Here is a 25,310-nt window from a genome sequence, read left to right as displayed (position 1 = left end):
CTTGCATCCTTGAAAGTTGCATTACTGCCACCTTTCGGAGTAAGTTAACTCCTACAGCTTATTGCCTGTCACACTTTTATTATCAGTCCCGTTCCCCGAAGGTAGTTGATAAAACATCTCCTCCCCTGCCCACTAGCACCACACTCCAGTACATCCCTCAATCCTGCTCCTGTTATCCCCAATCTTCCCATTTCCTCCATCATATCCTTCCTTTCCGACCCATATTTACTGCAGTTAATGATAATGTGTTCTGAGGTTTCTGGTACCCTACAGATTTCACAAAGACCGGTTGGATGTTTACCTATAAGATGAAGCGTGCTGCGTAACTTGCTGTGTCCTATTCTTAATCTTGATATTACAACCTCCTCTCTTCTGTTTCCTCCCCTCTTTCTTACACTGCCTACTCTATTTTGTATCCGATGTAAATGTCTCCCCCTTCTCTCCTGATCCCAGTGCTGCTGCCATTCTTTATTGATATTTCCCCACACAACGCCCTTTCCCTCTGACTTTGATAACTTAATATTAATTTCAACACTTCCCTTTTTGACTGCTTCTTTTGCCAACATATCTGCTCTCTCGTTTCCCGGGATATCTGAATGTGCTGGGACCCACATGAATGTAACATTTTTCCCTTGCCTAACCACTCTTGAATTGGCGAACAAGATTTCATACAGCAGATCCTGGTGATTTCTGGCTGTACCCGTCTTAATACTCGCAATGGCCGACACAGAATCACTACATATTACTATTTTGTTAACCCTACCCCGTTCAGCCCATTCTAATGCCATCAATATGGCAAACAATTCAACAGCATACACACTTAAACAATCCGATGTTCTCTTGCTAATTCCCACTTGACAACTAGGCACAGCAACTGCAGCCCCTGTCGCATCTGTCTGCGGATCCTTTGATCCATCTGTAAAAATCTGAACACTGCCTTTATACTTACAGTCCCTATAGTTATAATATTCACTAACTAAGTCAGCATTCTTATTACTATGCTTAATCTTAAGTAATTCTAGATCTACCCCCACACTTTCTAATTCCCAGACAGGTCTAACAGGCCACACCACAGTTTCGCCAAATTCTTTATCATATACTCCCATATCTCTTGCCACTTGATCTCCTGCCCATCCAAAACTTGATTTTTCCATCCTGTCCTTCTCCCAGCTTAAAACACATGATCACGGGTCCCTTCTAGTTCTTATGCAGTTCATTGATGTCTATGGTCCCTCAGTCTCGCGAGGTCCCCTGACTTGAATATTTCCGACAGTTTTACCATAGATATTCGGTTTTACGGTAAATAAAATTTACAGCCAAGAGCTCCACGTGTGTGGATGATAGAGCGTACGGTGTGGATTGTTCTGTACCCTGTGAAGACGTTGAAGTGAACGCTTTTATCTGAGGAAAGGTAGAATCTGATTGTATTTATTTTTGTTTTCACTCCAACAAAGGAAACGAGTTACACGGGCAAAGAAAAATACACTATTGTTCTTTCAGTCCTGTGTTGTTTTATAGCGAATTCACGAAGTATGTAAGTACGTTAACTTTTCTGCAAATAGGTAATGTTCGACACAAAAGTGATAGTTGCTTAGAGTAGTTGTGCTGTTTTGTACATTGCGTGTTATTGAGTTTGAGAATTTATAGTGAGCGTCTATTTATTTTCGGAATTTAGTGTTTGTACACTAGTTAAGGCTAGCTAGCTGGCCGATCTCATTGGGAACCCTTTTAACAAGCTGGTTTGCGGGTTAGAATAAACAGTAATTCCAGTGGCGAGTCGTATGTGTAATAATGGCTGAAAAACTCGTGTTTTGAGTTAGGTTATAAACAAACGGTGATAATTTATTTAGCTGGCTAGCTTCCAAGCTGACTCGTGGGCTAACTCTCCTTACACGTGCAACGCATGATACTGGCATATTGACCGAGTTCCATCGTTTCATTCAATAAATGGGAAGTGCAAAACGTTTAAATCGCGGCTGTGGTAACCATTCGATTGAATTTGCTCCTGCATTTCTTTATTTGGTGTTTTTCTATGAACTACATATCACCGTCGTTTATGCGAGTTTAGCCAGAATCAATTGCTCATGTAGCCTATCTTTACCGTTACAGGTACTAGCATTTCTCATTTCATCTTCACCTATCTTGATTGCGTGGCTTCTTGTATTGAACAGTATGTAAACCAAGTTACCGATCCTATCCGGTTAAGATTTTTTCCCTGCGTTTACACGATGTTTGAAAGTCGATATTGTATTTATCCGGCTGGACTTTTAAAAAACATCGTAGTCTGACTTAGGTCTGAATAGTGTTCACTGTGTGAACTAAACTGTGTTCTTGGCTAGAAATAGCTGTACAAAATAAGTATTGTACCTTACTGAACCTGTGTTAAGCAGTTGTTTATGACCATGAAATGCACTTTTTGTACGTCGCTTTGGATAAAAGCGTCTGCCAAATAAATGTAATGTAAAATGTAATGACTGAAATCGTACGAAGTCGAGTTTTTCAAAGTCGGGCTAACATACCTAGATAATGCGGTTCCGGTCGATTTACTACGGCATGTATACGCTTCAATCGGACTACAATTGGCCTAGGCGTGCTGCGCATTTTCTGTAATTTATATAGCAACTTTACGCTCACGGTGGCCAAGCGGAATCGTTAACGTTTCAGAAGATATGTAACTTTAAAAGATTTAATTCAGTCTTCTACTGGGACTTTTGCCGTTTATTGAGGGTAGCCTATGACTGAAATTTTCGGTGCCGCTGACTAATCGAATGTTTTTCACCGTTCGATTGAGCAAGTAGCATGCCATTCAAAGTACATTTTTATGGGTTAGTGCTGTCCGATTGTACTTCACATTAACCTTGTACGGGGATCAATAAAGGCCAACAGCAGCGTACCACTTAATTATTGTCACTTCTATCACCACTGTAATGAACTAAAAAAAAAAAAAAAAGGCGACAAACGACCCTTTCCATGAGAAATGCATTGAGCTCATGCGCATGCACTGCTGGCGACATTCTAAAGCTCCGTTTTGCCCTAGTATCATGGCGAAAAAAACATTTCTGGACGGACGAGGAGACCAACTTCATGTTATTGCAACTTAAAGGAGTTAAATATCCTAAAATACATGAATGGAAGAAACTATTCAAAAAAGTTGCGACAAAATTGGAGGAAGCAGGATTTATAAGAAGCCTTCGTCCGACACACCTCCGGTCAATAAATCGATTCTTTCCGAGTCATGTATATTTGGACAACGACAGTAATCCAATTAAATCTCGTCTTTGGCCAAATCGAGTCATTAATATAGATCAATTTCAACTCTGCATGTAAACGCACTGATTGACAATGAACCATCACTAGCTTATCCAACTGAATACGTGAGGACTATTATGCTGCTATCACGACAAATTTCATCCCCCTATTCACTTCCGGGGTTACGTTTCCGCTTACGTTCCCTTAATGCGTAAGTTGACTACCTTGCATGCGTGGTTTCCAAGCGTTCTCTGCTGGTTGCTAACGACAGTGAGCGATCGCTAGCTAGCTGGCTAGCTAGAAAGAAGCTTTTATAAAAGTCTGAGAGAAGCTCTTCCAGCTGGCTAGCTAGTGATTTGTCTCGCTGGCTATCTATTATATTTCTCTTGCTAGCTAGCTAGCGATCTATGAATCTTGCTAAAGAGAGAGATTTTTAAAGATATTTATTATTGTACTCACTGTTTCACCTAATTTACACACGCCATTACACAAGCTAACATACAGAAATACCACACACGCACACACAAATTTGTATTCTGTTCATATGTTTATTGTTTGTTGTACTCATGTTTTTGCAATATGTACGCCATGCCAATAAAGCTTATTTGAATTTGAATCTTCGGCCAGTGAGATCTGACCAATCGGCGCAATGTAATGGCACAACGTAACACCGGAAATTAATAGGGGGGATGAAATTTGTTGTGATACTGCCATTATGCGACCGCAACAGCTGCTAACTATATCATATAAATCAGACTTGCCTAGCGTGACAAAAAAAAATGTGACCCATTGATTATAGATATATGAGATGTTAGCTAGGTAGAAAATGGTTTACCTGTGTCTAGCTGGAAAGATAGTTAAGATGGCACTGAAAATTTTAAAATAAGCATTTTGGATGAATTTGCTTTGTATCACAGTTAGTGAATTGCATTTGTCTTAAAACAAATTAAATTGTAATCTCCCTCTTTCTTCCTAGCGTCTGGATAAAAGTTAGTGATGTCATTCCGAGGAGCTCGTGGTCGTGGCAGCAGGGGCGGGGGATTTAACAGGGGGGGTGGAAGAGGCGGGTATGGTGGTCGTGGAGGTGGTGGCGGATTCCGAGGTGGAGGCAGAGGCAGCTTTCACAGACAGCAAGATTATGGCCCTCCAGAATACATTGTTGGTAAGTGAGGAATAATCATTCTGATTAACAAATTCAAAATGGCGATGTTTGTGTATTAACTGATTTGGTTGTTCCAGCTGTCAATAAAGAGGTGTGTCCAATTACACATGACAATACTCTTCTAACTTTCCGCTATTGTTCCCACACAAGTATAAAGGTGGCTCTGCCCCATGCTGTCTAAAAGGATTAACTTAAATTTGTCATATTTGTACGAAGAAAATAGGATCCATTTTAATGAAGGTGATCTCCAGGATTACTTTCTGACTGAGTCTTATCCTCTTATTCTCTTTGCAGCTGTTGGCGAATTTAGGCATCCCTGTGAGGATGACATTGTGTGCAAATGCATCACAGAGGAGAACAAAGTGCCATATTTCAATGCACCGGTGTACCTGGAGAACAAGCAGCAGATTGGCAAAGTAGACGAAATCTTTGGCCAGCTTCGAGATTTTGTATCCTTTCCCTATCATTTCTAAAGTAAGATTGAATGCTGACATTAAGCAAAGTTTGAATATTTCATGAATTATTTTTTGTTTTTGTTGAAGACTGTGTTGGTGCTCTATAGTCATGTGATTGGTTGAAAACAAAGACCAATTAGAGCACTGTGTGCTGGGTGCACAGAAAGATTCTCTTTTGTTCTGGCCTCTTTTGTGTTGACCATGCTGCTAAATGTGGTTAATGCAAATGTATTTAAAATGGCAAGATGATTGTATCACAAAAAATGTTGTCATGTAAGTGAACAATTTTTTATGTGAGTATATGCTCAGTGAACTTTGCTTGTGATGTGTAATATTTTAATTTGAGCATTCATTCACCTTCCCCTTGTTGCTAAATGTAGTTTCTTACATTTAGAACAATTTGCTGTTCACACTGTTAAAGTTGGTACCAGAGAGCACAGAACAGGGAGTGGAGTTTAAAGTCAGATTCCTTCGCCTATGGGTTTTTGTGTTTTGGAGTATACAATACAAATACAAATTGACAATTGCATTTCATTTTTCATTCAAAAATCTTTTCCCTGTTTACCGCCTTCCATACACTAGACAAATTCTAGACTACTGAAGTCTGACACACTCTTACATTTAACAATGATCTGTCCTAAATCATGTTTTTTAGTCCTGGAGGTGCACAAAGACTGGGAATCATGCAGCTTCATACATTATATGATTCCAACAGGACAATTTTGGAGATTTCTCAACCCTCCTCTTACTGTTGGAAACTCAATACCTGTGCTGATGTCAGACAAAAGTCCTGTCCAGGTCATATATTCTAATTTTTACCAGTGTAATTCACGTCTGGAACGTCCATGTTAGTGATTTTTATTGGGCATATGAATAATAATCTTGGCTGAAAAACCTACTGTTGTTCTACAAACTCCGAAGTCCTCTGATGATTCTATGACTGTTCGGGCCAATGTGTTAATATTTGATACAAATTACAGCTATTTTGCGTACATTTTTATAATGCTTCCCATTTCCAGAACAAGTAGATTGTTAACATTTTGGGCCCCCACCAATTATGCTGTGTTAGCACCTACAATTTCAGGGCCAATTGACGCCTAACTTTGGTGATATGAAGTAAACATAACATTGTGGTGAGTGAAGTAACAACCATGTAAAATAGACGTATATCCCTTTTAACACTTAGCTAGTTGCGTTTATAAGTAGCAAAGACCAAAGCCTTGAATAATAATGACCCTTTAGAACCCAGTAGAATTCTAAAATACTAGCTACTTCAGAATCCCAGTAATTTTCACAGGAAGTAGAAATTTTACCAGTATTATACAAAAATAAAAATAACTAAAGGGCAAAGTTTAGGCTATAATTGCAAGTTGTATTTTTAAATATCAAATATACCAGTCAAATAGAATAACCATCCTATTTTATGATTCACAACATTAAAAACGTAATATTATTGAAATAAAGGCAAGAAGTCTTACAAGATCAAATTCACTTACTTTTTTGTGCTGCCTCCCTTTTTCAGAAATGTTCAGAATAATCACCTGTCATATTTTGTGACGTTCAGTGAGCAGGAAGTCAGATATTGTCAACTTATCTGACCCAAAATTCCAACATACCTGACATAAAATGACAACTGCAAATCCACGTTTTGGCGCCTGGATTCCAGTTGGTCCTGCGAACTGCAGCGATCCATTTGCTTCTCTTTTCTTTAGCTTTCGGCAGTCTGTAAAAAGATAGCTTATTTGTTGTTTGTTGAATCTATTTGTACAGTCAATCGCACAACAGCTCTTTCCCATTTTAGATGTGTTTTTTGTGTTTTCGCGGCATTCAAGCTGAATGCTAACACTGCCACTCAGTAGTCTTTCTGCCACTCAGTGGGTGTAACTGCGGTGACTTCCACTTACTGGGACGTCATGTGCATACCCTCTATTCAGGCTACAGCTACAGTGCATGCATTGTAATCAAGTGCATGCAGCGGTTATCACTACGCATGCAGGGAACATATCAGTTATAGTCTGTAGCCTATATTTTAAATTTATGGGTATTGGGCTTTACTTGCATTTCACATTACTTGACCACTTGTGGGTGAGAACAGGATGGGCAGAAAGGCAAGAATGTGCAGCAGAAAATGGGGGAAAAATCAACAACTCAAAATGGTAGTTCTGCTCCAGAGGGGCAAATGACCTTGTGCTTCACCAAAATGAGGGCCATATGTGTGCATGTACCAGGCTGGGAATGAGAAAGGACTGAACCTTTCACACTACTTGTCTCCCTCTTCCATTGAAGTATGCAGTGCTCCCAGCAACACAACTGTGGTAACTAAATTGTTACAAAACTTTGTTTATATTTTTGCAGACATTTCAGAAAGGTACAAATTGCACTCAGTGCTCTGCAGTCCATGAAAATCCTTCTAAGACTGAAAATGATGCGAGAAATATGTTATAATAACTGAATTTCAGCTCATTTTAACCATGCAACATATAACTAAAAACATTTAATTCGGCTGTAATTCAGAGTTAAATCTGTTACCTTAGAGACCAACTCATAGCCAGAGGATAGTAGCCTATTACGTGTTAGCCGAGCTGAATTAAACTTTTTTAGTTTTCATTTAGTTTTCAGTAATAAATCTGACTAAAATCTTCCACAAACGAAAATGAGGTGAGAAATAGGTGTTAAAACAGCTTCATTTTAACTCATTTTAAATACAGCTTCTGTGAATAAGTATCGGCTCGTAGCCAGTACTAGCCTCTGTTGTAGAGGGGGTGCATCAACAGAGGCAAGCGGAGTTGTGTGCTGTAGCAAACGCTGACTTGAAGTTGTTAGCTGATACAGAGAGCAATTTTAAATGATCGGAATGGCTCGGCTAACTTGTTGATGCTTGGTTGGCTGCTTCGGTTTATCCAAGCCTGCCCTTGTTGCTGAAAGTGCTAGGTAGATTTTTGTTGGTATAGAAAGCAATTGTGAATTAAGCAACCAACATGTATTAACTAGCTAGACAACAGAGGATAAAAGAGACGTTTTGTTCACTTTGATATTTTAAGTAGCCTACAATTAACGCTGGTTTACCATTTAAATTAAACTATACCCCAAACCAATGTAAAGCAGCCTTTGAAAGAAACTGGAATACACCGAGGACAATGACTGTCAAGTAGCGTAACCACACGTCACAAGCACGCATGGTATCTCAAATACATATAACCGCGTTCTGTTCTTGTGAGCTTGCGAGTTCATTCTTCCAAGAACGACTAGCAAGAACGTTCTCCCCAAGAACACAAGCCCGTTCTTTGCATTCTTGGTATTAAGAAACACCCCTTGTATCTCCCAGATGGTATGGTGCTCCTGTAATCTGATAGGCATGTTATGGATGTAAGAAATTGCAATCTAATAGGAAATGGTAGATATTGACCTGGTGGTGGTGGCGCTATAGAGCACGTTCAGAAATGTCCAACTCTGAACAGTCATAACTTTTGAATCATTTGACTTCGAGACATACAACCAAGACTTTTAGCAGCCCGTGTTACAAATTAAAAATTATTATTGGCCAATGAAATGCACCAGACATGATTTTCCACAACTTTGAATTTTTTGATAAACGTCATCTTGTGAACCATCCAGCCGATGTCAGATTCGGTGTGAACCATCTTTGTACTAGCCCCTAACTAAATTGCGAAGCAATAGCTGATGCATCAAAAAATGGCTGACTCAAATTGATTCGTATCTAGGTGTGTAATTTAAGATCACTAATTAATTCTTGACATGGTCACTGGCCTGGAAACACATCGCGAATCGAAGGGCTGGTCGTTCTGAACAAGACCACTTGAATGGTGTTGATAGCTTGAAAAACATGGTTGCTTAAAAAAACAAAAAGGGATATTTGGTGTTTTTGGCCATTTTTCTATCTGAGGAAATAGTACTTTAAAATAATACTTCTCATGAAGCACAAGTCTGATCAAGATAACATTTGGAACAAGAACACTTTGTTGAACTGCGTAACAAAATTGCGAAGGAAAACGTTCTGCTTTCGAAGATGGCCAAATTACAGCTGTGAATGAATATAGCATATAACAACATTGTCTATTTTGGACTACTTAAATTTCCTTGGTCAGTTTTCAGTGATAATAACTATGGCAATTTATGGTGTTCACAGTCGGGTTTACTGTCAACTCTATTTTCATTAACAATCTCTGGCATCGCCCCACTTGCTCTGCTTTTACGTCCTATATAATGGTCTACCATTCATGTTGTGGATGAACCATTCAATTCAATAGCTGTCCGTTCTGCAACACAGTTCTTGGCACTCGGCACCTCTTGCCTGCCGAAGTTTCATTCGGACTTGCAGTGAATTTCACAAAGAGGTTGGTAGTCTGAGCCATTGTTGTTGACGTTCACTTCAGGGATTTTCCCACCTCAACTTCACTTTTGATTTCAAGATGGCAGCCGCGAGAATAAAGTATAGATTTAATCATTTCGGCTATATATCTCTGCATCCTGTTGTTTTTTTTTTAGTATAATTGCACAATGCTTAGATCCTGAGGCTCATAACTCTTTTTCAAATTGAACATGTTAGAAATATTTTATAGGAGGAAAAACAAATGTCTTAAATGCAGAACCTGCAGTCGTATTGAATGTAATTTGCCTGGTTTTATCCAATTTTTGGATTCTGTTGAAGTTTTCATGGGTTAGATTCTAAACTTTCTAATATTTCTATGGGGGCGACAGTGTAGTATAAAGGTCACCAGTTCAATTCCCAGATGGGGCACTGCCATTGTACCCTTGAGCAAGGTACTTAACCTGCATTGCTTCAGTTTATATCCAGCTGTATAAATGGATGCAATGTAAATGCTGTATATAAAGTTGTGTAAGTTGCTCTGGATAAGAGCATTTGCTAAATGCCTATAATGTAAACTATTTGCTAGACTTAAGCTAAATTTGCGAAGTTTTGCATCCTCTCTAAATTGAACAGATTTCTTGTTCTCATTAAGATGATTCTGTGAATAAGGCAAGGACACTGCCTTACACTGATTATTGTGGGACTCTTGCTCTGATGTGGTTTGAATGCTGATGTGGTCTTTGTGTTACGGTTTTTTTTTTTTTTGGTCCTACTTTGGGTTCACTATGAAGTGTCAGCCTCCTTAACCGACACTCTAGTATTTTTCTGTAAAACTCTCGGAAAGTATGAAGGCGTCTTCATTCAAGAAACTTCAAAAGGTATGCTTGAAATATTTTAGGTCAAATCTGGTCCAGGGCAGTAATAGATGTTGAGTTTCCCTCATTCACTGTTTGCAGAACTCACTGCAAATGTCATGAAGCACTTTGCAGTGGAGAATTCCCATTGGCAGGAAACCTAAACAAAGACTGGTTTTGGTCAGTGTGAGGAAATGCAGGAGATAAAGTTGAAATCTTGGGAAGGTACAAATATTCCAAAATTAGGGATACCCGAGTGCCTTTTAATGCTTCTGTGAATCATCTTCATGAATTTAATGAAGTCGGCAACAATTTGGGAAATGTTGAGTAATAGAAGATTACACTCTAACATTGCAGGCCTGGGGTTCTGCTGCTGCCCTGTTTAAGATGCTATAGTGATTCAATCATTCAGATGTTGTTTTCTGTGAAATGGTCCATAATGGGACTTTGTCCTCTTGTATCCACTGTGTGGAGGTAACCTAGGCTCCTGTTGCACCATTGTTTGTGTCTGACAGAAGCATACTTTCATTCCACAGTTCTACATCGACCCCATGAAGCTTCTCCCCCTACAAAGGTTCCTACCACGCCCTCCGGGGGAGAAAGGCCCACCAAGGGGAGGGAGAGGTGGTTGCCGAGGAGGTGGCCGTGGCGGTAAATGGGCTTATCTTGGGTTCAACATGGGTTTAAAGTTTAAGCTGAAAATAATTGACAGGGCGAGGGTATAAAATGCAAAAAATGTTTGATGAAATGGGTGTAAGAAGTTCAGTGATCAGTCAGTTAATGGAATGTGTGACAACTCTGCTGCCTGAATTTTTTTCAGCAAGCAATAGAGCTGCACAATATATTGTTGCAATATGAATTTCCACAGTAAACACATCGCAAAGGCTGTGATCTAAGAAATGTGATTATTAATGCAAGCCATATCAATTTATCATATCATCTTAATTTATACTAAATAGATACATGACAGTTTTGACAATTGGCATACATTTTCTCTGTATCGCAGTCCTTTGGAATTTTGTGACGTGGCGGACACCGTCATGCGTCATACAGCCAAAGGGAACACCAAAATTTGTCGTCTTCATCCAACATTTTAAAGGAGTACCATGGTGATTTTCACACTTTATCGGTTTTATGTGCTATTTGCACAAGAGGCATTGAAGAAACACAATGAGCAAAGTATTAAACATGTCCGTTCTGTATTTTTGGAGAAATATGCGTTTTAAATTCATCGTCCTATTTTCAACCGGTTGAGAAAGTTGTCATTTTGCTACGTCACGAATACAGTAACCACTCCCATTTCCACGCCCCGTAAAGAAATCTGACAGGAAAACACCGTCCTGCTGTTCAGACAATGCAAATATTTGACTAACGTTAGGTTCACTTAAATTAGAGTGGCTTTAGATTATTTCTGGTTAAATTTATTTAGCTAGCTAGCTAACGTTAGCTAGCTAGGAGGTTCGCTTTCATAAGGCAATGTTATCGATAACGTTAGCTTGCTAGTTTGCTTTTATGAGGACGTTATAGTTGTGCTTTTATCTTAACTTGGCTAGCTAGATAGCAAAAATTATAATTGGATACAAGTCAACGTCCTTACCTTAGCTATCTATCGATACTTGATATACTACTAAGCTAGCTAGCTTGTGAAAATTCAGTCTCCCAAAAATAGCGCTTATCATGGGGCTAGCTATGGTAACGGGGCACGGTCTGTCAATCATAGCTAACTGACAGTTCTCATTACCACGCCCAGACGGTTCGGGTGAATTTTTATCGTGGGAAATTTAGGCTTAGAAAAATATGTTTTAAAGTACATTGAAATGACTGAAGAATAAAAAAATTATGCACATTTGTTTTGTTGTTGCCTGAAGACAACTGGGAAGTGTCACATTCAACCACCATGGTACTCCTTTAAACTTCTGCTTAATGCTTATATGCACTAGTCATTGCCTACATATTTCCGCTAAAATATAAGCCAGCTTGTTTAATCTGTTCTCTGTTGACAGCTTACACTGATAGCTAGCTATCTAACATAAACTATCTTGCCATTTGACAGTAATGAATTACAGTGAAGTTACTTTTGTGTTTGTAAATTAGCTGTAGTTCGATAGTGTATTTACTTAAACGTCTTTGGTTAAAAAAGGTTTTAAATTTTAAAGACGCAATGGTTTTTGCACTGAGCATTGCTGTGTGCCAATATCAGTGGGTTTACATGATGTTTTTTCAGTAGGGTAGCTACACTAGAGCTATCATTAAAGTTAACTAGCAGCAGACAAGCACACACCATATAAAAAGTAGCAAACATATGATAAGTTGCAATAAAAACTGCTTCATAGCTAATGATATAGCTATAACTACTGTATGTAACCAGCTAATGTTTGCTAACTAGCTGGCAAAACTTGTCAGGTAAAAGGGAACTAGCCAGCAAGCTGGCAAATTTAAAGTTACAATCTCGAAGATTTCCATTTCGTTCTCTTTGGCGGTACCAATGGCGAGAAGCGGTAATTGCAGGTGTGTTTTTGGACCTCACTTCCCATAGATCCAACCATTGTCGCCTGTGTGACGTCAGTTGTCATTGTCACGCCAACTATTACACTTATTTACTGAATAAAAAATGGTTGTTATAAAAGTAACGTTATGTACACACTCATTCATTGTCTAACATTAGGCTAACTTAAACAGTACACCGCTCACACACAAGTGAGTTGAAGAGCGAGCCTGTTATGTTATCTCCGCCTACCCTCTCTGGCCGACCAACTACTGATGGGTGATGGAAAACGCGTCACTAACTATGCGCTGCTTGTGATTTTTTCCCGGGAATGTCGCCACAGACACCCAGTTCTTTAAGCATAAATTATAATTATAATAATAATATAAATTTATATAATACGCTTAATCACCATTGTTTTACCTAATTTGGCGATAGATAGTGACTTAACAGACATTTATTTTAATGAAAATCTTCGAGATTATTACGTTAACTAACTAGATTGTTAACCAATTACATTTTACCTTTGTAATTGTAGATATCGGCTGAAATGTATAGTTTGAAGCTGTTCTTGTTATTAGTGAAGGCGCTGGACATGGATTGGATTACCGTGTGAATATGGTTTGAACTTGAACTAGATGTGTAGTGATAAACCCAGTCACGAACAGTAGTGTTCTCTGCTAACCAGAAGTAGTCGGGGTGGCTTAACCAAGTGCGGAAGTATTCCATGCATATAGCAAATATAGAATATATAATACAGCAGACAGAGCCCTTCCCGTCAGGCCTTCGCCAAAGTATACCCGCCACTTGGCTACGGATATTGTGCCCGTTCATACCGTTGGCAAAGAAGGCTTTGTAAGCCTATTAAGTAAGTTGGATAAACAGTACCAGATCCCCTCAAGAACACTTTACTCCTGTGTTGCCATTCGTGATTATTTGCTACAATGATAGATCTTCGCAGTAGTTTTTTAAGGAGAGATTGCACAGATGCTCTTACCCAAAGAAGATTGCTATGATAAATATGGTTGTTCAATAGATTCTATAAAATAACATCACTTGTATTACACATCAGACTTAATGTTTGTGTCATCGGATGTCGTATTGGCATCACAATATCTAACATGTTTAATCATATTGTCCAGCCCTATAGCAAGCAGGTTTGAGTCAGAACAGGACTGCAAAGATTTTTTTTTCAGTGTTCCATGCCTCATACATTGCTTGTCTTCACACTGTTCAGATTGTGAAGGCAAAAAGCCCAACTCAACTTGTGCTCTTTGTATGGAGGTGGTTTCCGTGGTGGCAGAGGGAGCAGTTTTGGAGGTGGGCGAGGTGGATTTGGAGGTGGACGAGGAGGAGGGTTCCGTGGAGGAAGAGGTGGTGGTGGTCGTGGTTTCAGAGGTATGTATCTACTCTCAACCCTGTTATGGAAACCATGGTTAATCTGCTCTGCAAATGGCTGTTACTGTCTAGAGGAAAAGTTTGACAAAGTCAGCGATGTGTGCTGTTCTTGACAGAAAGTATTTTTCTCAATTCATATTTGTGTTTGCAGTGATTGCTCTCAGTAATGTGCTTCAACAAGGCAAGACAAAAAATGTACTGAAATGAGTAATTTATGGTCCGCGTGGTTAAGATTTAAATAAAAGGTCATTCTAAAAAGTAAAGTTTTTCATTCTAATGTATAATATGTACAACTTCATTTCAACTGGCATGGGTCTGTCTATACACCTGGATCAGGTTTCGCTCACCCATGTGTATTTTTCAACATTTTATCAAGAATCTAACAAGGTGGCCTCTGTGGCCTGTACGCAGAGAATAACCAACCGACATGCCAAAATAATTTGCGTAATATCACTGTGGAGAGATGTGTCTGGACAAGTAGAATTGGTGGCAAGTTATAAAAACAAATTAATCTTTTTTTTATTTATTTTTAAAAAATATTCTGTTTATTCATTTTCCATATTCACCGTTTAACATAACATAACTTAAAACTAGCGCCATAATAGATATTACATCTTACATTTGACACATACTGTACATACACACCACTTCTCCCTCCCATACCGAGACAGGTTCCCCAACATCACTCTCACCCCACAAATTAAAAATGCAGAGATAAAACATAAAAAAGTGGGCTACCTCTCATGGCATAGGTTATTTTCTCCAAAGGATCACATGAATTTACCTAGTTAGTCCACTGAATAATATTAGGGGGATCCTCATGAATCCACCTAGATGTGATGCATTGTTTGGCAGCTGTAATAGCTAGGCTAACAAAACCCTTTACCCTTTGGGAGGGATGATTCAGTCCCCAAACATTGTAATCACAGGAGATAAAGATATTTCCCTTGATAAAACTCCTTCAAGAATATTTTCAATCTCCAGCCACCACTGTCTAAGCTTAGAACAAGACCACACCATATGTACGAACGTACCAGTCTCCAGTTTGCAGCGGGGACAGAGAGGAGATGAATCTGTTTTAAAACGGCTCAGTCACTCAGGCGTAAGGTATGCTCTATGTATGAATTAGTAATTGCAGAGCTTATACCTGGTATTAATGTTAGCTAGTACTATCCTCCAATCACATACGACAGAAATACGAAGTGTTTGTATCTACAACACCCCATTAAAAACACTTCCATTTAACAATATGACACTTTCATTTATCATTCATGGTAAAGGAAAAATGATTGAACTGTGTTCCTTTGAGCTACAATGTATGTTTGCATATTTCTCATAGCCTATGTTTATATGCATTATTGTTAACAATAAGAAACAAACATTTTCCAAACCCAGCAGTTTCAACGGTTGACACCCTCATTTGACGTCTGGCACTCTGAATACCGAACACCATCAATCGTTAAAACACCTTAGCCATGTAAAATATATTTATTTTATTTAATTTGGTAATTATTATCAAAGATATCTATTATCAATTAAATTGCCAGATTTGTGCAAATCAACCTTTATCAAAATGTACAACTCACCCCCAGATAAAAATGAGGAAATGTATTAAGCTACAGTGGGCTCCAGAATTATTTGCACCCTTGATAAAAATGAAGAAAAAAGGCTGCATATAATAAATGACACAGATAATAATCTATATGTTATGTTCAATCATATGGGAAAACTATATACTTTTATTTCAATACATTTATTCTCATGCTTCAATGTTTTTTTTTATTAAGTAATCTATTTTTTTCTGAAAATCATAGGTGCCATAATTACTGGCACCCCTAACATTTATTGTAAGTAAAATCAAACTAAATGAAATTGGCAATACAATTTTACTTAATTTAGTTCATCTCAGTCTAAAGGAACTATATTGTGTCGTTCCATCATTTCCAGTTTCACTAGAGAATAAAAATCAGGTAACAAGCATACAAAATCCCTTTGTCATCCATCAGCTTGGGAAAAATCAAATAACTGTCAATTCAGAAGAGACTGATGGTAATTTACCGTCACAAGTCTGGTAATGGGTACAAAAAAAGCCATGAATGTTGAAACATACCACTTAGCACTGTAAGGGCAATAATGTGTCAAACATATGGAATGGTTGCAAATTTGCCAGGAAGAGGAAGCAAGTGCATGTTGTCCCCACGGATGGTGAGGAAGATGGTGACGGAGGCCATTAATAACCCCAAGGATCACTGTTTAAAGGAGTAACATGGTGGTTGAACGTGACACTTCCCAGTTGTCTTTAGGCAACAACAAAACAAATGTGCATAATTTTTTTTATTATTCAGTCATTTCAATGTACTTTAAAACGTATTTTTCTAAGCCTAAATTTCCCACTATAAAAGTTCACCCGAACCATCTGGGCGTGGTAATGAGAACTGTCAGTTAGCTATGAAAAAATTTTTTTTGGTTTATTCAAATGAATCATTAATCAAGCACACTAGTTTACACATGTTGGAAAATAAAGCTTATGTCAGTAACTGTATTATTTTTTAGTTTAGCATTTTTTGTGCATATTTATCAAGGGTGCCAATAATTCTGGAGCCCACTGTACAACAAATATTCATATCTAATCTAAATACCTTCAACAACCTTAAAACGATTAACATGGACATGGACAGTCACACAAGATGCCAAACCACAGCCTTTGTCCCAAAGTAACCCAAAATGAAACAAACCAAAAGACAGCAGAATATTCAGAAAGAACCAGAGATGAATGTAGAATGCCAGACCTAGATGCAGGATTCAGATGCCCGCTTCCAACTGTTGCAAAACTACTTCTTTCCAAGTTGCCCAAAAACTAACTGACTGACCAAAAGACTGCCGCATAAAGCTGGCAGTATACTCTGTAAGAAGAAAGAACTTCAGGATTGAGAACCACCGGCGAACATGTCCACGAACACTGTTGTTGGTATACTCAGTGAGAACACTGCACCGTTAAAGTCACTCCATGCCGCTGGGGCATGAAGAATTACGAGGCAGCTATTAACTGAGACTGGAATCTCGCCCAAACCTCTGTCTCGTGGCTACGCCATGGATGTATAAAGAGTAGGGCTACGCGAGATCAAAACACAAAACAAAAAGTTTTAAAGTGTTTGAAGTGGCTTTAGTTTATCTAGCTATGCAAAAGAAGAAAGAAAAAAAAGCGAATGAGGTGGTGTATACATTTGCCCTCTAAATCAGAGTAGGACAGGGAATGGACAATTTTCTCTTTACATTCGGCAAATGCGGAGTTTAAACGAGGGGGTCCACTTTCTCTTATTTCCGAATGTGTGCTAGGCGTTTTGATGACTTGCTGAAACGAGTAGCACCATTCATCAAACATGCGGGAACTCTCAGAATTCCCATCTCTACAGGAGAGAGATTGGCGTTGACTCTCGGTACGTTAGCATGTGAAGTCTGCCCTCTGAACGCTCAACCATGACATAACCAACCATGTGATATTTGGACCAATAGCTGAGAGGGGGAGGTCGGGGAACAAGAAAGAAGTTTTCGAAAAGTTCTCCCTGGAGGCCGTCGCACACTGCACCGTACGAACACACAACACTACATCTTTTTGTTCTTCCGTTGCTCTCATTGCTTCGTTTTGCTCAAAAAGTTCTTCTTACGAAGTGTACTGCCTACTTAACGTGTGTGGTTAAAAAAAAAAAAAAAAAAAAGAGGAGGGGGCAGGGAAATGGACACCCCTTCTGACACAGACACAAAGACACACTCATTCACACCTCAGATAGTAACCCCCCAGTTCCTTCTCTGTCTTCTCTCCAGGCTATGCTGGCTGAGCCCTTTGAAGCTTCCAATGGCTGAGAACAGCCAAATGGTGAATTACGTGTCCAACAGTACAAAAATGCCAATGCTACTCACACATACAAATCACTGTCTATAAGTCATTAAAACTTGCCAAATCGTGCCATTAAAAGTACTGATATCAAAATTAGGCCAAGTTACAAGGAACAATATCGGCTAATTTAGCTCACAGAAATTAAACGAGCCATATTCCAAAGCAACAATGTTACCCTATGTTTCCTGAATTATTATGTAACTTGGCCCTGTACGTTGAAAACATTTTTTTCTTCAGATTCACATTCACACCACTTGGCTGGTTTGAGCCACCATTCATTTAATGGAAGTGAGACACCTGAGGTAATCTCAAAGATCTATAGGATTCATCTGATGTGTGACGGATTGTTCTATGATAAAATGGGTTTGTCGCCACCTTGTGGCTAACAAATAATATTACAATGTGACAAATGAACTGACAAAGACCAATGCATAGCCCACCCATTACATTACATTACATTACATTCATTTGGCAGACGCTTTTATCCAAAGCGACGTACAAGAAGTGCATTTTCATGATCGTAGACAACTGCTGAACACTGGTTCAGTAAGGTACAGTTACTTATTTTGTACAGCTATTTCTAGCCGAGAACAATGAACACTATCCTGGTCTAACATCTGCAAAGCCAAACTAGGCAGAAGATTAAGCTAGAGTATTAGGACAAATACAATTTACCAAGAAGTGCAGGGATGGGGCAACATGTAACAAGTGACAGGAAAAAGGGTTTTTTTTTTTTTTTTTAAATATATATATATATACACAGCATGGTGGTGGTTATTCTAGGTATAGTCTGAAGAGATGAGTCTTCAGGCCACGGCGGAAGATGGATAGTGAGGGGGAGGTTCGGAGAGGGACGGGGAGTTCGTTCCACCACTGGGGAGCTAGGGTGGAGAAGCTCTGTGATCCCTTTGGGCGGGTGGGAGGGGTTACAAGACGCCCTGCTGCTGCAGAGCGGAGTGGTCGAGCAGGCACATAGAATTGAGTCATGTCCTGCAAGTAGATGGGGGCTGTCTTGTTGGCGGCAGTGTAGGCAAGGGTCAGGGCTTTGAATCGGATCTGGCAGCGACGGTAGCCAGTGAAGTGATCGCAGCAGAGGAGTGACGTGGGAGAATTTGGGGAGGTTGTAGATGAGCCGGGCAGCGGCATTCTGAATCATCTGTAGTGGCTGTATGGCACAAGTGGTCGAGTATGGCACAAGAGTATGGCACGGAGTGGTCGAGCAGGCACATAGAATTGAGTCATGTCCTGCAAGTAGATGGGGGCTGTCTTGTTGGCGGCAGTGTAGGCAAGGGTCAGGGCTTTGAATCGGATCCTGGCAGCGACCGGTAGCCAGTGAAGTGATCGCAGCAGAGGAGTGACGTGGGAGAATTTGGGGAGGTTGTAGATGAGTCGGGCAGCGGCATTCTGAATCATCTGTAGTGGCTGTATGGCACAAGCTGGCAGGTTTGCAAGGAGAGAGTTGCAGTAATCAAGGCGAGAGGTCACCGTAGCCTGGACGAGCAGCTGGGTGGAGTGCGTCGTCAGGTATGGTCGAATCCTCCTGATGTTGTACAGGAGGAATCTGCAGGACCGTGATGTTGCCTTGATGTGCTCCTTGAGGTCCAGTTGGTCATCCAGGACCACCCCCAAGCTCTTGGCAGAGTGAGAGGCAGTCACTGTGGTGCCATCAACCGTGATTGAGAGTTCACGAAGCAAGGAGGTCTTGTACGGGAAGAAGAGCAGCTCAGTTTTGTTGAGGTTGAGCTTCAGATGGTGGCTGGCCATCCAGGTGGAGATGTCAGCCAGGCAGGAAGAGATCTTATCATTGACCAGTGTGGCCGAGGGGGGGAAAGAAAAGAAGAGTTGTGTGTCATCTGCATAACAATGATAGGAAAAACCATGTGAATTAATGACTGAACCAAGAGATCTGGTGTATAAGGAGAACAGCAGAGGACCCAGTACAGATCCCTGCGGCACTCCCGTAACAAGTGGATGAGAAGCAGAGGCAGACCCCTTCCAGGTGACCTGGTAGGTCCTATCTGCAAGATAGGAAGCGAACCAAGACAGGGCAGTCCCGGCAATTCCCATCCCAGCCAAGGTGGAGAGGAGTATTTTATGGTTGACCGTGTCAAAAGCTGCAGACAGGTCAAGAAGGATCAGGACAGAGGAGAGGCGTGAGGCTCTTGCAGTGGCAAGTGCCTCCATCACAGCTAGGAGTGCAGTCTCTGTTGAGTGCCCAGATCGGAAGCCAGACTGGTGAGGGTCTAGCAGGTTGTTCTGATGGAGAAAAGAGGTTAATTGTTTAAGAACTGCTCGTTCGAGGGTTTTGGACAGAAAGGGTAGAAGGGATACGGGTCGATAATTTGCTACATCGGAGGGGTCTAAGGTGGGTTTTTTGAGTAGTGGGGTAACACGAGCCGTCTTAAAAACAGAGGGAACATGACCAGAGGAGAGAGAGGAATTAACAATGGAAGACAGATAGGGAAGGAGCTCGCTGGAGATAGATTGAAGAACTTTAGATGGGATGGGGTCAAGTGGACAGGTGGTTGCGCGATGAGAGGTGATGAGTTGTAATACATCGGAGTCCTCCAGCATTTCAAAGGAGGTCAGTGTGGCACCCCCTTACACCCCTGTTATCGGGGTGGGGGAAAATAATAACCCCATACCTGTGGGATATAGTTGAAGTTCGCAGCCACAGTGTTATACTGCTGAAGTAGTTCTGCTGCGATACTACTGATTGTGTATGTGTCTGATTCAGTTGGAAGGTAATGATTTGTGTTTTTCTCTAATGCAGGGGGAAAGTGATGCGTCTTCCTACAGAAGTCATTGGGTGTTCCTTGCCTGAAGCATGGTGTCTTTCAAGAGACAACTGAAGAATCCAACTGTGTGTTTGGGTTGGACCTGAGTCAAAATAATTTAATCTTTTCCCATTTTATACCGTCTCAAACCTTTTCGTTTTTGGAACATTTTCCGTGCATTTCTATGGTTTGTTAAATGAAAACCTGAATTTTTTGCATTACTGGCCCTTTGGCCAGCATTAATGTTAAATGTGAAATGCTTTTATTTTTGCCTGTCATGATCATTTGATTTATAATAATTACATTTTTGCTAAATACCACAGCTGCAGTAGATTAATTGATATTTTACACTTTTTAAACAGTTTGTTAAAAAGAAAAATTTACTGACATTTCAAATCAACTTTAGGAATCTATGTACAAAGTAGATTTAAGGATTCAAATACTAACTGGTCCAAAATCTTTGATGCTGTCCAGTGTTTGGTTTATGTTGATTATTTAGGTGTCTAAGCACAAAGTGCTGGAACCCTATTTTTATAATTGCTATTTTTGTTGTTGTTATCATCATTGGTATTATTTCTGTTTCTGTCTGAAGTATCTGGATTTCTAACACCATAAATGGCACATCTTCCAAATTCCAAACATAAACAGTACAATGCACGATTAGACTCTACCCCAAAAAAAAAATCCCCAATTGACCACATGACGCTGTAATAAGCCATTTTACATTTTGGCTTACAATTCCCAAACCAGTTGACTCAGAAGAAATTCTTTCCTGATGTTCCATTGGTCAAACGGTTGAATCCCAATTTAATTCAATTCAAATTTTGTAGCTCCTCCCACAAATCAAATTTAGTCCAATCTACACCATATTTTGCTTAAGCAAGTACCCTCATACTGGCTATTTAATAGCTTTTTTATATTTCATACCGTTCTTTAATTCTCTAGTTAAGAAAGCTAAAGTATCTTTTTGGCGGGGCCTGGGCGGAACATTTCTGAACGTTTGGCAGCATTTGTCATTACAACAATACAATGTGCTCTATCAAATATGCTGTTTTATCCATAGGTGGCATTATAACAACCAACTTTGTTTTATTAGCTGATTAATCCTCAACCGTATGCATGAGCACTAAAATTTTAATATTTTATGAGCCTTTGACTCAAGGCTCATTGAGCTCACTGATCGTTGAATTGTCTCATTTTCAAGGGGTGCATTATAACTTGTAGGTAAATGGGATCAACATGGCCTGAGAAGTTTATTGATTAATCCTAATTGCTACTCAGCCACTGGGAAAACCATTATTACAACCCACAGTCCATAATGTCCATGGTCCATTATCTCAGAACATATACATGTAAATTTGGTGTCCACCATCATAGTCTCTGTGGTTGCCAACTGTTGCTTATGCTGCTTGGACCCCAGGAATTGTTGCTTGCAGCTACCATGCTCCCCAAACGTATGGGGACGGTTGTTATTTTTGCTGTATACTCAAGACATTTGGATTTGAGATCAAAAGATGAATATTTATTCTTTTAGTCTCGAAGGTCCCACTGAGATTCAATATCTCTTCCAAGGAATCCTGGTGAAGATGGCACTAGAAGTCTAAAAGTTTCTCATTTCAATACAAAAAAATTCACACAGTCATATACAGTCATATAAAGGAAAAAGCAAAAAAAAAGAAAAAGACCATCTCAAAATGTTAAAGGGAAACAAAACACAATATAACTAGCAAAAAAAAAAACTCTGAAGCAGTAGGTTATGCCCTTTTAAACTGGGCCCTAACAGAGACTGTTGTCAGAGGAACAATGACAGGCAAAACACACATCCCCCCTTCCAGGAGCTCTATCCCCAGCTTATATAGGCTGCAACTCCTCCTGCTGAAACAAACCAAATATAATTAGTCAATTATCAAACAACAAAAAATTTTACCTGGGCTGCAATACACAATATATAACATTATTCATTTGCAAAGTCAACAAGTTATTTAAAATCAATTTCACCTTATTATGGGCACTTAAATAAGTCTATTCCCAAATAATTACAAATCACCCCTGCACTCTACCACACTTGGTACATTCCCCTGGGAACCGGCATGATGTCATAAGTAGAAATAATTATTTCTGAGAAAATGAATGAATCATTGCATTTTATACAACACATTTCCCAACACTCAAAGTTCTTTGAGTGGGAACTCACCTCACCCACCACCAAAATACTACAGATTACTGATCAGTAAGGCTCAATGCTTAAAAATCACAGAAAAACAAAAAAGCAGAAGGAAAACATGTTTTTGTTTAAATGTTAATTTATTAAATTGTTTAATAGATCTCATGCACAGCAGTGAGAAACGATTGAAATAAGATCAGCAACAGTAACAAGTGTTTTGCAGTTTCAAAAAGATCAGTGGGCAGCATGGTTTTTACCTTTTGCATTGCTACAACAGCTGTGTGTCCTTTTATTTCTTTAAACCCTTTGCACAGATCCTCAATCTGGCCAATACTCACCCATTTAGGATGTGTTCTATTTAAGGCTTTATAACTCCAGATGTGAGTATTACAGTGACTTGGAAAATGGGTTAAATAAAGCAAGTGATTCTTGTACCATTTACAATACTAACATATATATAATATAATTTAGGTTGAAATGAAAATGATAAATGCAATATCTGGGTGAAAATACAAAAAAGTTTTCCTTTTCCAGTTTGAAATGAAATGCTGAGAGATCATGTATACATGGTAAATGGACTGCATTTATATAGCGCTTTTATCCAAAGCGCTTTACAATTGATGCCTCTCATTCACCAGAGCAGTTAGGGGTTAGGTGACTTGCTCAAGGACACTTCGACACGCCCAGGTCGGGGATCGAACTGGCAACCCTCCGACTGCCAGACAACCGATCTTACCTCCTGAGCTATGTCACCCCTACATAATAGGTAAAACAATGTGTGTCCTGGGTCATAAACTCTTTGACCACAAGTGTGCAAAATCTGAAGAGGATATGCAGAACTGCTGAAGCAAAACTAACCATTGTATGCTGGTGTCTCTTAGTGTCTCCAAATATATTCAAAATGTCTAAATTATGCATTGCTGTACATCATAAAACCATCTATTTAACTACAATAATTTTTCTACAAACTTTTGACTCGCTCATGAAATTCAAGTGGGAATTACTATCTTTTTATTATTATATGGCTATAGATTATCTAGGGGTCCAAAAACTTTTTGATTTGACCCTGCTTTCCTTGTTTTGGGCAACTGCCCAGAGCAGTAGCCATATGACCTAATCTTCTAGGTGCAGTTGGTTCAGCTGCAGCTCCACGCCTGTCCCCTGCATGACAGTACCATCCATCCATCCATCCATCCATTATCTATACCCGCTTATCCTGGGCAGCGTCGCGGGGGTGCTGGAGCCTATCCCAGTGTGCATTGGGCGAGAGGCAGAATTACACCCATTCCCGTTACCAGCCGGGGACTTTTTCCTTGCCACTGTCAGTTTAGGTGTGTTTTGGGGCTTCAGGCCTGGATTTCTGTAAAGCTGCTTTGTGACAATGCCCTTTATAGTTAGTGCTAATTGCTAATTGAATTTTACGTAGGCCTACATTTGCTACTGTTTCAGTAGCGACTCCATTCCTCCCCTGACATTTTAGGGGACCTTCCTGTTTTAAAAACCTCTGCTGTAAGTAGTAATAGAAGTAATGTAATAGATGTTTTTATTTTCTATGAATGGAGAATATAAAAACTAAAAATGCTGAGACTTACAGAGTTTCAAGGCATATAAAAACAATAACATTTTAGCATATGTTGGAAAAAGTCATTGATTGACCGCCTTCCAATAAGTGACATTGCTGATTGCAGTGGAAAAGCCTTCAGACAGCTTCAAATTAGGAGTTAAGGCCCTGGGAGATTGTAGATACCAGAAGCCTGAAGGATTCCACAGCCAACACAGTGCTGTTGAATATGGTGAGGGGGGGCAGCAATGGGGGGCTCCTCCTGAAGTCCACTGTCATCTCCACAGTTTTGAGCGTGTTCAGCTCCAGGTTTTTAGCAAACTGTTATCTCGCCTTTCTGTTCTTCAGGCTTATCAGTGGTTTGCATCTTGTAGTGTACCCTCTTTAGTCCTGCTGGTGTAGTCTTCTACGTATGGTAGACTTTGACACATCTACACCTGCATCCAGGAGAGTGTTTTTGATCTGTTGGGTTGTCATCAGGTGGGTTTTCTTCACCACAGAGAATATTCTCCGGTCATCCACTACAGTGGTCTTCCTCGGTCTTCCGGGTCTTTTGACATAATTGAGTTCACCGGTTGTTTTTTTCTTGTTAATGATGAACCAAACTGTTGACTTGGGCATGCCCAGTGTTTTTGCAATGTTCCTGATTGATTGATTTTCATTTCTGAGCCTTATGACTGCCAGCTTAATTTGCATCGACACTGCTGTCTTCATGTTGTCACACCCCAACAACAATCTCCAAAGGTAATTGCAAAGTCTAGAATCAAGACTAGACATCAACAGCTCTCTTCTGCATTCACTAACGACACAAATGAAACACCTGCCTAACGAAACACATCTGTGAAGCCAATTCAACAATTACTTGTAGTACCTTAAAATGGGGGGGCCATGTACAAAAGGTGCTGTCATTTCTAAACGGTTCATCCGATATGGATAAAAATACCCTCAAATTAAAGCTGACAGTCTGCACTTCAACCTCA

General features: G+C 39.7%; 1 protein-coding gene, 1 long non-coding RNA gene and 1 pseudogene across 3 annotated transcripts; all 3 read left to right on the top strand.

Moving 5' to 3' along the window:
- Window positions 1-13,813, top strand: part of LOC135258588 (uncharacterized) — a 179,126-nt pseudogene extending 165,313 nt beyond the window's left edge.
- gar1 (GAR1 homolog, ribonucleoprotein) lies at window positions 1,251-21,067 on the top strand. Of its 2 annotated transcripts, none has more exons than XM_064341992.1 (7): window positions 1,251-1,534; window positions 4,226-4,411; window positions 4,706-4,860; window positions 10,015-10,074; window positions 10,587-10,701; window positions 13,820-13,933; window positions 20,602-21,067. In XM_064341992.1, exons 2-7 carry the CDS (start codon window positions 4,246-4,248, stop codon window positions 20,610-20,612), a joined length of 621 nt encoding a protein of 206 aa, XP_064198062.1. In that variant the 5' UTR covers window positions 1,251-1,534; window positions 4,226-4,245; the 3' UTR covers window positions 20,613-21,067. The 2 variants fall into 2 exon arrangements, with proteins under 2 accessions (XP_064198062.1, XP_064198061.1); XM_064341991.1 differs by having other exon boundaries at window positions 1,252-1,411.
- On the top strand, window positions 13,943-16,253 carry LOC135258521 (uncharacterized). Its single transcript, XR_010331024.1, has 2 exons — window positions 13,943-15,438; window positions 15,481-16,253. It is a non-coding gene; the product is annotated as an uncharacterized LOC135258521 (long non-coding RNA).
- Window positions 21,068-25,310: the final 4,243 nt, after the last annotated feature.

Source organism: Anguilla rostrata, chromosome 7 (genome assembly GCF_018555375.3).
Source record: "Anguilla rostrata isolate EN2019 chromosome 7, ASM1855537v3, whole genome shotgun sequence".
Lineage (NCBI taxonomy): Eukaryota > Metazoa > Chordata > Actinopteri > Anguilliformes > Anguillidae > Anguilla > Anguilla rostrata.
Note: the sequence above shows the minus strand (reverse complement) of the source record. Positions and strands in the feature narration are given on the sequence as shown.

Bases quoted from the DNA above. Each gene is read 5' to 3' on its own strand.
- gar1 (XM_064341992.1), top strand. From the start codon at position 4,246: ATGTCATTCCGAGGAGCTCGTGGTCGTGGCAGCAGGGGCGGGGGATTT. The intron at 10,075-10,586 runs GTATGCTTGAAA...TTCATTCCACAG, and splicing joins CATTCAAGAAACTTCAAAAG to TTCTACATCGACCCCATGAA. The intron at 10,702-13,819 runs GTAAATGGGCTT...CTTTGTATGGAG, and splicing joins CCGAGGAGGTGGCCGTGGCG to GTGGTTTCCGTGGTGGCAGA.